General features: G+C 32.8%; 1 protein-coding gene and 1 long non-coding RNA gene across 2 annotated transcripts; one reads left to right on the top strand and one right to left on the bottom strand.

The window, feature by feature from the left end:
- Positions 1-3448: 3448 nt before the first annotated feature.
- On the top strand, positions 3449-4800 carry LOC130946953 (uncharacterized). Its single transcript, XR_009072398.1, has 3 exons — positions 3449-3830; positions 4028-4110; positions 4483-4800. It is a non-coding gene; the product is annotated as an uncharacterized LOC130946953 (long non-coding RNA).
- A 9084-nt stretch (positions 4801-13884) lies between these two features.
- LOC130944866 (protein DUF642 L-GALACTONO-1,4-LACTONE-RESPONSIVE GENE 2) lies at positions 13885-16347 on the bottom strand. The gene is made up of 3 exons (XM_057873437.1): positions 16148-16347; positions 15188-15682; positions 13885-14508 (listed from the first exon to the last, which is right to left on the bottom strand). The coding sequence occupies exons 1-3, from the start codon at positions 16233-16235 to the stop codon at positions 13988-13990; spliced, it is 1104 nt and encodes a 367-aa protein (XP_057729420.1). The 5' UTR covers positions 16236-16347; the 3' UTR covers positions 13885-13987.
- Between the last annotated feature and the right edge of the window lie 1255 nt (positions 16348-17602).

The raw sequence follows: 17602 nt of genomic DNA, 5'->3' as shown, positions 1-17602 counted from the left end.
TGGTTGTTTAATTAGTCTAATTAGTTAAGAGTCATTTTGCGATTGTAATTTCGTTTTTTTCAAGAAAATCTGGCGCCATGCATGTATATGCTACATTCCTTATCAATTATATATGTGTCTCATAATAAACTTTAGAATTACACAAGTCATGTCTAATTATAACTCTTAAAAACAATAACGTTCATTACTTTCTTTATTCCCCTAATAAAACCCAATCCCCCCCCCCCCCGCCAAAAAAAAAAAAACCAATTAATGGAGCTAGGCTGCCACTTTCTCTAATCTATGATTAATAATTTTATAATTTTTTTTAATAAAAAAGCTCAACACAATACAATGAAACAGTAAAACAACTAAAATGGCAAACATTATCATGTAATGAAAAATAAAAAGCAAACTATCCTAGTGTCATGTATTCCGGTATTGCCATCAACAACAAAAATGATCCAAATTACTCTACTCTCTATAACTGGTTAAAGATTTTTGAAACACCTCTTCTGGACCCCTTCCTTGTTATTAAAAATCCGTCTGTTCCTCTCTAGCCAAATGTTCCAAATAACCGCAAAGAAGCATATGATCTACTTGTTGCGCTCCTCTTTCCTATTAACAACACCTGTCCAATTCTCAAAATGTTCTTTTAGTGAACCCGAAACAGACCACGATCTCCCAAAGTCAGAAAGCTAAGCCATTGACACCACACCTGCCAAATAAACTCACAACCCAGAAACAAGTGGTGAACATGTTCAACGTTTCTTTTACATAATACGCATATGTTATCACCATGATTAATAATTTCAAATCTAAGCAGTTTTTCTTTAGTATTTACTCTTCCTATCAAAACAAACCAAACAAATAACTCCACTCGTGGAGGAACCAAACCTTTCCATATGGTTCTGGTGAAAGTGTAGCTGGTGATATTCTCCAGAAGAGTTTCTAACTGCACTAACTGCACAAAAAAATTAGTTGAAAAAATTTTATCCTTGTCAAACTTCCAAACAACTCTGTCTTGCTTATCACATGCTAGTTTTACAGGCTTTAAAGACTTGTGCAAAAGATCCACTAATTCCAACTCTCCTTGGTATAAATTTTGCTTCTACTGGAGGTTCCAAATTCACTCTAACCCGTCTCAAAACTCACAATCCCCTATGACAGATTTTTTTTGGTTTGAAAAAAGTCTCAGAAACCTTATTTTTAGCGAACCACTTTGTAGCCAGACATCTTCCTAGAATCAAGTTCTCCTTCCATCACCTGCCTCCATAGACAACCCAGCAATCATCTTATCTCTTACATTGTTATTTTTGAATTACAACTAACAGATATCCTTCTATGCTCCCCCTCTAGTAGGTAATAGCTGAGCTGATAACATCACATTGGGGTTCAAGTCATAGCAAGAGCATACAACCCTCTATCATAAAGAACACTCATTTTTTAAAAAACGCCACCACCACTTGAAAAGAAGTGCAGTGTTTCTAACCACAGCATCACCTACTCCCAATCCACCCTCCTTTTTAGGGGTTTGAACCACTTCCCACTTAACTAGCACTACACTATTTCTACCTTCCTCCTTGCTCCATAAGAATTTTCTCTGCAGCGATATTAACTTTTCTGCCACAGCATTCGACATCTTATACAGGCTCAGGTAGTACACTGGCAAGCTATATTCAACACAGATTTAATAGGGACTAACTTACCCGCTTTATTTAGCACTTTTGCCTTCCACAAACTGAGCTTCTTCTCAACCTTACCAATTATCGATTTTCAAGTCTTGACCAGCCTTGGATTTGTTCCTAGAGAAATGCCAAGATATCTTATTGGAAGGTTAGCCTCTTTACATCCCAATAAGTTGCACATGTTGTAAGTTCACTGTTGTTCACAGTTGATGGGGATTAAACTTGATTTATCAAAGTTAATAGTTAATCCCGACATCACCTCAAAACACCTTAATAATCTGGCATAGTTTCTAATGGTCTCCTCTTCTAGTGGACAGAATAATATAGTGTCATCTACAAACTGGAGATGTGAGAACTCTATTTTCCTTACCAACCAGCAGCGGCGAAATACGTCTGTTCCTAACTGCCTCTCCTACCATCCTATGTAGAACATCAACAATCAGAACAAACAAAAAGGAGACAATGAATCACTTTGTCTTAAACTCCTATCCATCTTAAACAGTTTAGATGGCGAGCCATTTTTCAGGATCGATATATAAACGTTGTACCAACACACTCCTTAACCCATTCTATTCATCTTTTATATATTTTATAGTTAATATAATTAATATTAAAAGTAATTAAGTATCAAAATTAAATGGTAGTATACATATATATATATGAGTTATTAATTAACTTTAATTTATATATATTGAACCAAATAAAATAAATAAAAATTTGTGAAATTGTATCACATGGAACTGAAATATATTTCGTAATTTATGATGAGCATCTTTGAATTGTCTTTCATGAGATACTGTACAAATTGAAGTCATAGTACAATAATGCAAGTACTAATTGTTGCTCTGATGAGATAAGGTGGGTCGCTTTTTAATTTTAGTGTGGTGGCTGAAGTCATGTCTTTTTCTAATAATGTACATGTGAAGATTCGGTATATCTTTTTTTTATGTGGATACTATCAATTTAAGAGTTAAATTTATTTTTTTTATTTTAAAATTTTAAATATATAAATTTAATCTTTAAATTTGTATTTTAGTGTTGAAAAATTTTTTAAATATGTTAATCAAATCTTCCGATTTATTTTACGAGAAAAAAAATTATTTCACTACAAATTAAACCTCTAATCTATGCACTATGAAATTTGACTTAGATTTTTTAAATTCGAAGATCTGATTTGTTATTTAAAATAAAAAAAATTAAAATACATATAAAAAAATATACCAATTAACCATGATATTGTTACATGCAATTTTTTTTCTATTTCTAAATTATCTGGATGGTGTCGTTTGCTTTTTTTTTTTTTTTTAATAAGCTGCTGCTACTGCAAGCAATAATAGAGAGCAAGTGAAGAATCTAACATGCACGATATAAAGAATAAAGAGGTAATGCTCAGAATGGTTCTTGCGCTATAAGAAAAAGGTATGTCACCATGCCTTTTTTGTTACATTTTAAAAGCGTAGTCAAAAGAATTAATGGTCATGTTTTTATGAGAGTGACGATTGATTAGAAATTTAGTCATTTTTTTTGCTACGCTTTAAAAGCGTGACCAAAAGGATCAATGGTCACGCTTTTATGAGAGTGACAATTAATTGGCGATTTGGCCACGTTTTTTGGTGCCACGCTTCAAAGAGTGATCATAGAGAAAAATAGGCACGCTTCTAAAGGGTGCCAATAGAGTTATGTTATTATGACATTTGTAAAATGTGCCAATAAGGTGTGTAAAGTTACATATAGTGACCAAAAACACGTAAACACGCGTTTTTCATCACTCTTCACTATCACACTTCACTGTGTACCAGAGCCTTTTCATCGCGGATCTAACCCTAACCTTAGAGGCTTTTCATCGCGGCTCCAACCCTAACCCCAGAGCCTCTTCATCGTGCTTCCAACCCCTCCTTCGATGCTCCCTCCGTCTCAAACCCTCAATCGTACTCACTCTCTCTCTTGCAAGTCCTCAAATGTCGCTCCTCTGTCGTGCTCCGTAATGCTCTGTTGCATTCCCTTCGTGCCGCCAGTCTCTATTATCCTTTCTCCACGCCGTATTCCTGGTCACCAGTCTCTGCCTCCTTCACGTATCTTGTTATCCTCTACGTGTGGCTGTGTTGAAGCTCCAAACTCCGAAACTTCTCTGTGTCCCTAGCTCAACTTCTGCCTCTACTTCAGGTGATTTTGTATTCTTTGCTATTTCTCATTCAATTATGTTCTTTTCTTAAAAAAGAAAAAAGTTGGAAGAACCAATTTTATTAACCTTAAATGAGAACAATTTTGTTTCGCTACTTCCCCAACCTTATTGCCATTGCTTCCCCTAAACAAATTGTTGAGTAAAGCATCAATGGCTACTGCATTGTCATGTACCATAGGTAATAAGGGGTAGGTATGGTGATCTAGTGAAGATACTCTCCATCTGCCTAAAGGATTTGGTAGGCAGTGCGAGTAAAGGAAGGTATGTTTTATGTGACACATGGATCTCTACTCTTTTGCATTTTATAGAGTTATTGTAAATTGAAGTTATTGTTATTTAGTGGTTGAATTTGTTCACACGAAAATGCATTGTATACATTAATCAATTGTCTGAGTCAGAAAAGAAAATAAGAGGAGTGTATATGGTTATTGGTTAACTAAGGTAGGGGCTGAAATGAAGTTAAACCTCCGGGACCATTTTGTAGCAAAAAAAAAGGTCGAAGACGAAAAAAATTTTCAATCCCTACTTTAGAGATCAAAATCGTACTTAACCCTTCAAGTTTTCACTTGGGCCATATAATTAATTTTACTTGCATGACAAATATAAGCATTTATCAAAATTTATCTCGTGCAGGTTGCAACTTTAAGAAGAAAAAAAAACAAGTGCCGATAGTAATGCATGTTAGCCTATGATAATTTCTTTGGCGGCTTGGTTGTGGAGTTATTTGTATTGTATTCTAGAAAATGTGGCATCATGCGGTCGGAAAATAACATTCTGTTCCCTAGAAGCATTTTACTATTATAGATATGGTGTATGTGTAATGATAATTTCAAGTATGCAAAGTGGTCATCTTGTTAAATCTGCTGTTCATGTCTATTTTTGTAACATGGCATTAGTTTGTCCTTCTAATGTTGTCATCTTGTTAAAATTGTATGTACCCATCCTTATTTGCCCTTGCAGCTATTAGCTCTTGAAATTTTTGTTGTCAATAAAGATTCAATGTAATTAGAATTACAACTTTGATACAATCCATTAAAAGATCGCATATAAATCATACTCAGCTCTTTAATTTTATTATTTTTTATGAAGCTTCTCCGTTATCTTTCCCTGATACTCAGCTTCTCTCTATTTTTTGCTAATTTATTTGTAAGATATGTACAGGAACGGACATATGGAGAGCGAGTAGAGGTCTCAGCTCCCAAATTTTAAAAAAAAAAATAAATTATTAAGTATGATTTAATTTTTTTTAAAATTTATTTAGTATTTAATCTAATATAAATAAAAGTCCAGCCTAATCTAAATATTAATAATTTTTAATATTTAAAAAAATAAGTAACAATATTAAAAAAAAATCTAAAAAAATATTATTACTAATATTTTTTAATTAAATAAAATTTTTCAAATCTCATAAAGTGGATTTTTTTTTCTTCTTGTGAGCGTCCTTCTTGATTCATTTGGTATTAATTCTCCATGTTTCAACTATTACAACTGAAAGATCTTTTTCAGCAATGAATATTGTGAAAAATAACTCATAAACAAAATAAAAGGTTAATTTCTTGCTAATTATCTTTTAATTATATTAAAAAGAAAATTGTTGAAAAATTTGACACAAATTCTATTATCGATAAATTTTATGATACGAAGAATCGACCATTTCGTTAATAAAAAGTACATACATATTTTTTGTACTTTAAAATATATTCTCTATTGATATATTTTTATAATATATTTTATATTATATAATTTTTTGTATAATTTTTTAAGGAAAAGTCTAGGGAGCCAGCAGTTTTATTGAATTTTGGCCAGCATGTAACCAGCAGAGGAAGGTGAGCCATTGGATGAAATCTCACACCATCAAATCATCATTAATGGCTAGTTGATGGCTAACAATCACAAAAATTGCTGGCCCCTAACATTGCTCATTTTTTAATATTATATATATATTAGACCCTCGAGAATAATATTTCTTGATCCGTCCCTGTGTATACAGTGTCGAACATATCATCATTCATTCACATATATCACCATGTCTGGCTTAATGATTTCGCTGCTTCACATAAAAGCCATGTCTTTAATTTATTTGCACTTGTTTGTCCTATTGTTACAAAAATCTGATGGAATAAATTTAATTATATGAAAAGCGCATTGTACCATTTTATTTTCTTCTCTGTTTTCAATTGAATGCCATCGTTTTCTTTTTATCATATTAATTACATTTAGAAAAGTTGGATCATAAACTACTATACCAATAGTTTGGATCAAGCTCTTAAGAAATTTGTAACATGAAAAAGTGAGAATTTAATTACTTTTGAATTAAAAAAATTATAAAGTCAACAATAATATCATTTTAAAAAATGTATATGTTGATACTATTACTGAATTTTTTTAATTGAGACTTGAAAGTATGTATCTAATTTCTATTTAGGGATTGTTGCTAATTTATAGGAACAGAATTAACTTTTGGATATTTTATGGTGAGCTATCTGTGCTTTTAAATTTGATAAATGATTGTTTATCTCCCTTTGTAACAAACTACTTTTTTGTTGTTATTTATATTTTCGGCGTCCATTTAGCTCATTACTAGTCTTGGCAAACCGGAGGATGAACCAATTTGCATAGGACTAGATGGCTGATGGAGAATTAATATTGGTTTAGAATTTTCACAAAAGAATTACGTCGTAAGTAAAGTCTAAACTAATAATTAATTCTCAATCAAAGTTTAAAATATTGTCACAATACAAACCAAAATAAACGGGAGTAGTATCTCGGGTCGTTCTCCCTAGGAATTGCAATCGAGTGCTCAATTATTGGCTATATGGAAATCAAGGGTTTTGGTCGCAATATACAAAAAATGCAAATAGCAAGAAATTAAAGAAGCAAACAATAACTAAATATAAAAAACAATTAAACTAAAACAATTAAGGAAATCAACTAAGAAAGATCTTGGTAAGGATTGATGGTTAATGATCACTATCCTTGTTACTAACCACAGCATGATAATTACAAAGAGCAAACCCACTTCGTCATTCCCAACATCGGAGAAAAGTCAAATAACCTTAACAAATCCTATTCCATAAGTCATAGCCAACTCATTAATTAACTTAGTGAAAGACTAGTAGTGTCAATGAAAATAAAATTAATCAAAATTTCTAAATTATCAATCAACTTGGACATTAGTAACTCAAGATTATCTAAGTTACCAACCCTAGCCAAAAATAAAAAAAGTCTACTCTATAACTAAAGGAGACAATTTATCAAACACATAGAGTGCAATAAAGGCAAATATAAAATGCAAGAATTAATAAAATCTATAACTAACCATCCAAGACAAGAAAACAATAATAGCAACTAAAGCAAACATCAAAGGACATGAAAATCTCAAATTGTATTAAATAGAAGTGAAATTCAACAATTGTTCATAAATTAAAATAAACAAAATAAAGAAACTAGCAAGAGAAACTAAGCAAATTGAGATAATAAAACAAGAAAATGTAAAGAGAACTACTTAAGAACAAGAATAAAAATCTATATTTAAGATAATTTAACCAAAAACTATCCTAAATTTTAGAGAGAAGAGAGAGATTCTCTCTTTAGAATCCTGTAAGACCCGAAAAATTATAAAATGATTAATTTGGATAATTAAGCATTTAATGGAAGTAGTCAAACATATCCGAACGAGGTCAAAAATTAAAACTTAGGAATTTAAAATTTTAACTATGATAATTCGATTAAGTGAATTTTTTTGACTGAAAAAATGTAATTATATCAGAAAATTACATAAAAATGCGTTTTGGTATTTTAGCCAACTGTACTAGCTTAAATCTGCTCAGTATTGAGAGTGAGGAAGTTAATTTATGAATGAACAAAGTTAAGAAGTTGAAATTTATAATTTAGAGGAGTGAAAATAATTAGGATGTGAATTAAACACCAATCTTAAAGTTTTGACCCAAACTCGGGTCAATAGGATAAATCGAGTGAACCAGACCGAAGTGGACTCAAGCCCACTGTATATAAGCCTCCTAGTGAGGCATTTCAGCCCCATTCACTCACCAACGAGGGGAAGAACACGCTGAGATTGAAGAAGAGCGAAGAAACCCTTGTTTTACTATTCACTCTCTTCTTCATTTGATTATATCTTGTGATCTGGAGCTTCGATTGATGAGCCATTTGCGGCCATGCACCGGTCTCCTCATCCTCTTTGATTCTATCTAGGTATTGTGGTAAGTACCTCAAATCTCTCTACCCAGTATCATTTTCCCCTTTCAATTTGTGTTTTGGTTTGGATTTTGAGAAAATATTGTGATTTTGATTGTTTAGGGGTACTCTAGTATGAGTTATTGGTGAGTTTTATCCCAAGCTTTGGTGGGCAAAGGTAAGGATTCACTAAAAGCCTTGTTGTTGGTTGAATTTGATAAATCCTAGTGTTGATTTTGGTACAATGTATGGAGGAACAAAGTCCTAATCAGCTTTAGCGATAGAAGGAGAGGAATGCAAATCTTAGACAATGGTCCTTGGTGCATAAAAGGAAATCTCATCAACTTACAAAGATGGTCACTCGGGACATTTTAGAGGAGATAAACCACGACTTCATGGCTTTTTGGATTCAAGTACATGGAGTACCAGAGAAATTCATGAACCTGGAAGCAGCCTCTAAAATTGCAGATTTAATAGGAATTATCAAAGAAGTGAAAGATCCTGTCTTAGACAACACTCTCATGAGAAACTTTTTGAGATTCAAAGCCATAATAGACATTTTAAGGCCCTTCCAAATAGGATTCTAGCTAACAAGAGACTCCCATCCAGAAACGTGGTTAAGCTTCAAATACAAGAGATTACAATATTGCTACTGTTCAATTGTGGCATCATAAGGCATGAGAGAATGACCTATAGCAGACCCACAACCATAGGATGCTGGAACCTAACATACCCAGATACTCAATGAACCTAGGAACCAACCCAGCCAGACCACCAAACACCATGGAGGCAAGAAGACAAGCAGGGATGTTCGAGCAAAGAGAGGAAAGAGAGGCGTGTGCGCCACAAACCAGAGCCAGAGAGTGTGAACAAAGGACAACGGAAAGTGTTGTTAACCAGTGAATAATAGAGAGTGAAGAGTCTGAAGTGACTTCTAAAGATAAGGGTGGTGCAGTACACAAGGACAGCAGGAGAGATGCATGAAATAAAGATGAATAAATCCTTAATCCTCGGAAACAGGGTAAGGAGCACAACAAGGAAGATCTGCTACAAAACAATCAGATAAGTTAAGCTTCCAAAATCAGAAGAGAGATAAATAGAAAGAGTGAGGTAGAAAGAAGGGTGATAGAGTGTCTGAGCAAAGAAAAGGGGGCAGTAAGCAATCAAAATGGGCCTCCTGTTAACATTGGGCCCAACACAACAGCTCCAATAATTTAAGACCAAGAATTGGACTACAAACAAAAAGGGGCAAAAACTAATCAAGATGGTGCTCTGATGAGAGATAATTCAAGTGGACTCGACCCTAACAAAGATATATCAAGAGGTAATTTAGCCCAAGCCAACTTACAATCTTTAGGAAAATTGAAAATAATAAATAAGCCCTGTTACCATCTAACTACCCAAGAGCACTCTCAATCTATCCATAATACCCAAATGAAAAGATTCTGGTATGCGAAGAACCAAAATACGGGATATGGGCTACAAGGGAAGTGGCCAAAATGAACAAAGAAAAAGAAAAAAAAGAATGGAAGGCTCTATCAACTACGTGGAAGAGGGCAACTATTATGTGGAGCTTCCATCGGAGGAGGAGGAAAATTTGGCACAAGAGAACAACGACAAAGAGAACTCAGCAGCATGGGAGAGGGTACTAGTAATGAGAATGAAGAAGGGTCTGAGTCTGAAGAGGAGTAGAGAGCAGTAGCAATTTACCTGATCATAAACGAGGACTGGGAGCACGAACAAGAGCTAAAACAAGCAAAAAAGTTCAAAGGAAGTGACACTGATGATAAAGAACTTCAAGAGCTTTACCAGAACAACTGTACATAAAACAAAACAAAGAAGAGAAAGACTCAATGGCTGAGGAGGCGGACCTAACCATGCTCCCTACACAACCATGAGTGTCCTAAGTTGGAACTGTCATGGAGTGGCGGCTGCCGCAATAGTAGCTGAGCTTAGAAGTTTATGTAAATAATATAGGCATGCCTTAGTATTTCTAACGGAAACTAGAGCAAGAGATGTAAGAATCAATAAATTAAAAAGAAGGTTGTCACTAGACAATCACTTTTGTGTGGAATCCCGGTGCTTGTTCGATGGGCTATGTATTTTATGGAAAAATAGTATAAATGTTATTGTTTATTCTTGGTCTCAAAATTTCATTAAGGCATATATAGATGATAATAATGGCAGCAGATGGGAAGGTATTTTTGTTTACGGTAACCCCACTTTTAAACATAGAAGAAAGTTGTGGAGAATATTATCTACAGATAGAGGATACTCAAAAGAGCCCAAGTGCTATATTGGAGACTTCATTGATGTCTTACACCAAGAGGAGAAAGAAGGAAAGCATCCTAAATCCAAGATACAGCTGGAAGAGTTCAGAGAATTTATTAATGACAATGCATTGATGGACCTGGACATGAAAGGAAATAAATTCACTTGGTTCAACAATCCCAGAAATGGATTTGTTACTCGAAAAAAATTGGACAAAGCCTTGGTAAATTGGAGTTGGAGTCAACTGTTGTTTCCTCTGATCATTGTCTTCTTCTTCTCCAATTAAACCCAGAACAGAGGAGCACCAAATTGTTTAGATATGAGACATTTTGAAAAGACAATGAAAAATGTGAGAAAACTATGAAGAAAAGTTGGGACAAAGTAGGCGCAACTGATGGAAGTTGACCAGAGCTTCTTACAAGAATGAAGAAGTGCAAGCAAGAGCTAGGAAAATTGAGTAAAAGAGCGTTCAGAAGGGCTGATAGAGAAATAGAAAAGTTTAAAATCAAGTTTCAGTGGCTACAGAATAGCTCCTACACCTACCAACAACAACAAAAAATCCAAGAGACTAAGGAAGCTATTTTTATATTGTAGAACCAACATGAAAAATTTTGGGACCAAAGAGCAAGAATTATATTGTTAAAATGGAGAGACAAAAAAACAGCTTTCTTCCATATACTACAACCATTCAAAGAAGAGACAGAAACATAATAGAGAAACTTAAAAATGGTAATGGGCAACGGATCCAAAGGCAAGCAGAAATTATGCAACTTATCGAGAATCACTTTTCAAATCAAGAGGGGAAGGTGGAGATGAACGAGTGCATCAGCAAAATTTGTAAGAGGGTAAACGAAGACATGAATGAATTTCTTAATCGAGAAGTCAAAGATGAAAAAAATCAGAGATGCAGTTTTCAACATGGATAGTCTTAAAGCGCCAAGACCGGATGGATTAAATGACTTGTTTTATCAGAAACACTCGAATGTGATTAACAAAGAAGTGTGTGCGGTGGTTAGAAGTTTTTTCAAGGACGGCCTCTTATTAAAGGAGGTCAATAAAACTCGTGTGGTGCTAGTCCCAAAAGTCAAGCAAGTTGAGAGCCTTAACCATCTAAAGCCCATTAGCTAGCTGCTGCAATTTTATTTACAAAATCATCTCAAGGGTGATGGTTATAAGGCTGAGGAGGATTATTGACCATATTATTTCTCCCGTTCAAAGTGCTTTTGTAGGTGGCAGACAAATTCAAGACAATATCGTAATTATTCAAAAAAAATTTCATGTTATAACCAAAAGAGGCAAGAATAGTTCAGACAATTTAGCCATCAAGCTTGATATAAATAAAATTTATGATAGACTTGAACGGAACTTTCTAGAAAAAATTCTAAGGGTTTTGGCTTCGAAGAGTGATGGATTAGGCGATTGATGGAGTGCGTCAAAAAAATGAACTACAAATTCAATAATAAAATATGAATAAATTACTATGTAAAATGATAAAATTTTAAATTTTATTAGTTTAAAAAAAATTAAATTTAAATATTTAAAATTATATATTAAATTTTAATAATTATATTATGTATTTAATTAAATTAGTTCAATTATAATTCAACTCCAATTAAACTATTGAATTATTGAACCAATCTTTAATAAGTTCAATTCTCTCAACCTTAATTACAACCATTACCACAGCATATATTATCATCATCTAATGTTGATACATCAATACGAAATTCAAACACATCTAGAGTCTTTACAAGACCCTATTACTACTTCCCCTTCTAGATCAATACAGCAATATCATGAGACTACCTCTTCCAATACTGAGTCATTTATATCCTCACATCATCAAATAACTCATACTTTTACACAAATTACTCAAATAAACCAATATTAGAGGCGGTCACGAATTTAAAAAATTTTGATAATAAAAGTAAAACTAAAATATAAAAAAATTATGTAGATACTAAAAATTAGTCAAAAAATTTAGTAACAATATATTTATGTTATATCTAATATTTATTTTATATTTCAATATGTGAATGATTTAATGCTAATTTTTTGTGTATACTTAACAAAGTTGACAAACTATAAACATAATACGATAATAACTTTTATAATTATATTTTGTTATTGTCAAATTTGATTAGTCTTTAAATTATCTAACCAACAAATTAAAAATACTAAAATAATAATTTAAATAATAACATATAATTTAAAATTCTATTCTATAGCTAAATTTTATATTTTAAAAAAATTAAATAATTTTTTTATTGTCAATATAATTAAATGTCATTTTTTAAAATATATATTATTAAATAATCATTTAAAAATTCATCTTCTATACGATTAAAAAACCGACTCTTTATAATATTTATAGCTGAATTTTTTTTCAACTATTACAATTACTACGAATAAAATTAAAACTAATTTCTAAAAAAATACTAATAAATAAACAATATTCTTTCAAGTCTCAACAAATTTTATAATAATTTAATTTAATAGAGTTAAATTTAATTATTTAATAGGGACAAATAAATATTATCTTTACGTACTACTTACAATTTTTTCAAATTTTAGTGGGGTACTAGCCCCACAACTTCCTTAATAAATCTATCTTTGATTCGTGGTATTAAAATTTGTTAAACATCAGCACTGTTTATTACATCACAACTAAGTTATATTTTATTTATTAATAGATTTATAAGTTATTATTCGTTGCGATACTGAGTTCCATTTAAAAATTTGTCGTTGACTAATAAATTGCTGTATGTACAACAAAATTCGAACCCTCAAAATTTGCTTAAACGGCCAACCCAACTTGGTTTACTAAATACACATTTATTCACACACAATATCACTATTAGTATATGGGTTCTATATTCTTCACTCAAAACTCTAATCCTGTAGGCTGGTACAACTCTCAAATATCAATGAGCCAGGTAAATCTACTATTTGTCCAAACCTCAGCTGCAAATTGGTTATGCCTCAAATGTGTCCAATGTGACACAGCCCGAAGGAATTCTTAAAAAATATCCAACACCTAACATTCGCAAATGTCCAAACAAGTAATGACCCAGCCCAATCCAGAATGGAGACTAACTTTGACTCGAACCCCTTCAAAAAGCCAATGAACCGTAGTTCAAACTTCAAAGTTCAAATGGCATTTGTCCCGTCACCTGATGTAACCAACAAAAAAAAATGAAGCAAAAACTTCAAAGACAGATTGGCTCGGCTGGCAGGCAGGCAGAGCCATCGGGCCTGTTCCCTTCAAAGACACACCACATGCACGTGTCCACATTTCACGTTACCCACAACAAACTCTCTATCTCTTCACAAACACCTCCGCTTTGATATCACATGTTGCATTTTATGGAATCTATTATATTATGAATTAGAATACAAATACAATAAATAGATAGATCAATAACACATGGTGACAATCAAAAACTATAATATATTACTTAATCATTTCATGAACATTCAACTCCCATGATTAAAAATTTGATCTTCAAACTCTTGAGCCAAATTTTGTAATGAACAGAAATTAAAATTGGTGTCTTGTGCTCAGCAAACTAGAGTAAAGGAGTGGTATGGTCTCGTGCAATTATACAGAAGGCAGGCTCAAGTAACTTGCAAAAATCATAGTTACTAAGTACTACATTAATGGTTTAACAACTTAGGCGACAGGGAACACTATAACTTGGTCAAGAACAGGGCCACAGAGAGATCCATAATCATCAATTCTGGTATGGTAGAAGGAGCTGTAGAATGTGAGCCTTGTTCTTGGTGCAACTGCTTTGAACTTGAAGCTCACTGTTCTGAATTTTCCCTTGCCTTCAGATTTGAAGGGAACTTTGAAGGTGTCCTTGGCAGCAAATGCTTCGACCATCATGGATCCATGGCAGCCGTTTTTGGCATCTCCAACTGAAAATGTGATGTTGTAGACTTTGTTGGTAACTGTTCTGATGATTTGGGCGATGGCACTTTCCCTTCCTGCAACCAGTTCCACTGCTCCCAACCCGAATGGGATATTGAAATGCTTTGAATCTATGAACTTAATGGCTTTCAGGGATTCGATGATCCAACCGGGGAGCGGCGACATCAAATCTTGCTGCTCAGGAGGGAGCAGAACACCGTTGGTAGAATTGAAAATAGGGAATGGACCCTCTTCAAAACCGGGATTTTTAACCAAATTAGCTGCACAAGAGACAACATAATTTCATTATCAAACAGGTAATCATGTTCATAGGTCCAAAAGCATAGTAAGAATTTAGTTAACAGTAGAAATGTATTGGCCATCTCAATTTCTCAAAAGAGCATAGAGCATGGAAATTAAAATAATTTCTTCTGTTCAATTGGCATACTTACTCATCCCAAATGCTGACTATCCGGGATCTAGCTTCTTTAAAAAACGGGGGCATATGATCGAAAATGTGTTTGAGGATTTAAATTGGTAAATAAAAATTTTATTTTATTTATATGAAAAAACCCTCTAAAAGTTGGTATTCCATTGAAATAAACACTTTATGACCATGGGATAAAACAGTCATTCCCTCTCATTTTCAGTCATCTACTATCTCCACCATTATATTAAAAACGAGGTGGTATAGGGAGCCAATGGAGTATCTATACAATGTGTACAATGGGGGTATAGGGATGTTCGATTCAGTAAGATATCAGATGTTTATTATTCCTGATACCTGGATGGTTATTTTAGATAGTATAAATGTATTATGTTTGAAAAATTAGTAGTGTTTTATTCTGGATGTTTATTTTTCAACTCATTGGATCAAATAAATAGCCCATTGTATACATTGTACAAATATTCTATTAGCTCTGTAGCGAAATTCAAAACAAATATGTTAAGGTTCATTACCTCTTGAAGGCAATGGAGGGTAAAACTCTCTGATAGCAATGGCATCCAAAAGCGGACCGCAAGCCGGATCTTCCTGAACTCCAGGGTTGTGGAAAGTAACTTTAGCGACATTAGAAGTGGCCTTGAATCCCCAAGCAATGACATCACCATTGAGGCTATACAGTGTCTGCAGAGGAACATCTCCAGTCTGTGGAGGCACAGAGATCCTTAGGACTTCATCTTGTGCACAAGTCCTCGACGCGCCGAGAATGAGCGCGTAATATTGGCCAGGTTTGACCTTGATGGTCTGAGAGATTGAGGCTTCATTGCCAAGCCTAACAGCATGTATGCCATGAGTCACTGGGAAGAACATGCCTCCGGGTTGTGGTCCTCCCGTGACATACTCAACCAAACCATTGATTTCCCATTTTGGTAACGCAAATTTTCCAATGAGTTTGGTTTTCTGGAGGGATTTGGGGTTTGGTTGCTCCTCAAAATTTCCATTTTGAAGGTAAGCTGTCCAGAACACAGTTTCAATCAGTCTGTCTAACTTATCAAATCCAAGCATATAGCCAGTATTTACTATTAAGTGAAGATTGGAAAAATAAATGTTCATTTTCAGTTTGGACAAGTGCCAAAAAACATTTTTCCCTTAAAATTGTCATAAGGCTCATTATAGAAACAAAAATAGTGGTGGGTGTTGAAAATTTAAAAGTAACGGATCCATCACCTTTTTGTTTTTTTTTTTTTCTTTCTTTCTTTTGTTTTTTGGTCTATTGAAGGAGTAGAAATAACATTAGACAACAGTGGCCAGTATGGAACTGTGAGTGCATAACGCTGAACAGGAAAATATTTTTAAATGAAGCATCAGGCACATTGAGAAAAGGAAAATGAAGCACAGACTTTACTATAAAAAACAAAACAAAACAGAAACATAGATCTAGTGTTTCACTTTGGAAGAGACTTAGATGGGAGCATTACCTTCAGGTACTCTTGGCTGAATAACAGCAGAAGCTGAAACAGCAACCAACAAAGCCAAACAAAGTGTAGATACAAGTGTCACTGCCATTTTCACTACAGAATCTGGGGTCTAAAGCGAAAGAGATAGAGGAAGAACTGAAGAAGTGTATGTTGTTGCTCTAGAAGAGAGCAGAGCTTGGTGTTGAAGACTGAAAAGAAGTAGAAGGAGCTTCAGTTGCTTTTATAGTTGGAAAGTGGGAAGGACCAAAGGGGTAAAAGTAAAACTATGGAGTATGGAGTATGAACAGAACTTAGCAACAATCACGTTGGAAGGCCCATTGGGAACACATGAATTCTTTCCAAAAAAAAAGTTGAAATTTTTTTAACCGGCTTTTTCTCCACCAATCATGCTGTAGGCATTTAGAAATAAATAAATAAATATAATAATAAGAGTAATTCTTTTTCGTTGAGAAAACTACTTACAAAATATAAAAATAATAATTGAAAAAAATTAGAAAATCATTAAAATTTATTATTTTTTGCCATTATTTTTATTTATTAACTCAATTCCTTTAATTTAGTAAATTCTAAACATACTTTAACCTACACTTTTAAATATTGATGATCAAAAATAATAAATTTTAATAATTATTTAGTATTTTTTATAATAATTTATTCATAAAAGATAATATTCCTTTTACAAGAGCACTCAAATATTATATTTTTGAGACCTCCCTTAAAAATTATTTAATTTTTTAAACTATTCTTACTCCTTTCATCATCTTCAACTTTCATTTATTATTTCATATAATTTGTGTGTTTAACATATTTAATATATTTAAGCTGCTAAATTTTTTGAGGGATTTTTTACTAAATTAAATAATATATAGTTAAATACATATATAAAATAATGTTATACTAATTGTGCACAAAATAAATAAATTAACATTTTTATTTATGAAAATTTAGAGAACTCATCATTAATTGAATCATGAATAAATAAAAGTAATTTTGTACTTACAGAAAATGATAAAGCTTCAATTTTTATCTATTACAATTGAGAACGCTAATAGATTTATACATGCATAAAATTAACATTTAATACCACTTTTGTATACAAAAATTATCTATTTAAATACTAAGTTAATGTTATTCATTTATGAATAATTAAATTTACTATTATTATTATAAACTTTTAGTAAAAAGCAATATCCTTATTTTATTATGTCGGTGTGGTTACGTTATTTGATCGATCTCGGGATGCATTGATGCAATGTGGGAGCGGGAGAAGATTATAAAATTTGCAATAATAACGTTTTAAGTTAGCATTTGTAATAATAAATGTTTTGGCACCATTTCTAGTTGATTAAGTTGTTTACTTTTTCTTCTTTAAATGAAAGAGATTATTCTTAATTTAGTCTTTGAGTTTTTAAATTTTTTTTATCTTATTCCCATTTAGTTTTAACATAGTAGCAC

Source organism: Arachis stenosperma, chromosome 8 (assembly GCF_014773155.1).
Source record: "Arachis stenosperma cultivar V10309 chromosome 8, arast.V10309.gnm1.PFL2, whole genome shotgun sequence".
Classification (NCBI taxonomy): Eukaryota; Viridiplantae; Streptophyta; class Magnoliopsida; order Fabales; family Fabaceae; genus Arachis; species Arachis stenosperma.
This window is presented reverse-complemented; position numbering and strand designations above follow the sequence as displayed.

Coding starts and splice junctions, on each gene's coding strand:
- LOC130944866 (XM_057873437.1), bottom strand. CDS start 16,235: ATGGCAGTGACACTTGTATCTACACTTTGTTTGGCTTTGTTGGTTGCT. Junction 15,683..16,147: donor TCAGCCAAGAGTACCTGAAG/GTAATGCTCCCA, acceptor TGTTCTGGACAG/CTTACCTTCAAAATGGAAAT. Junction 14,509..15,187: donor CCCTCCATTGCCTTCAAGAG/GTAATGAACCTT, acceptor TCTCTTGTGCAG/CTAATTTGGTTAAAAATCCC.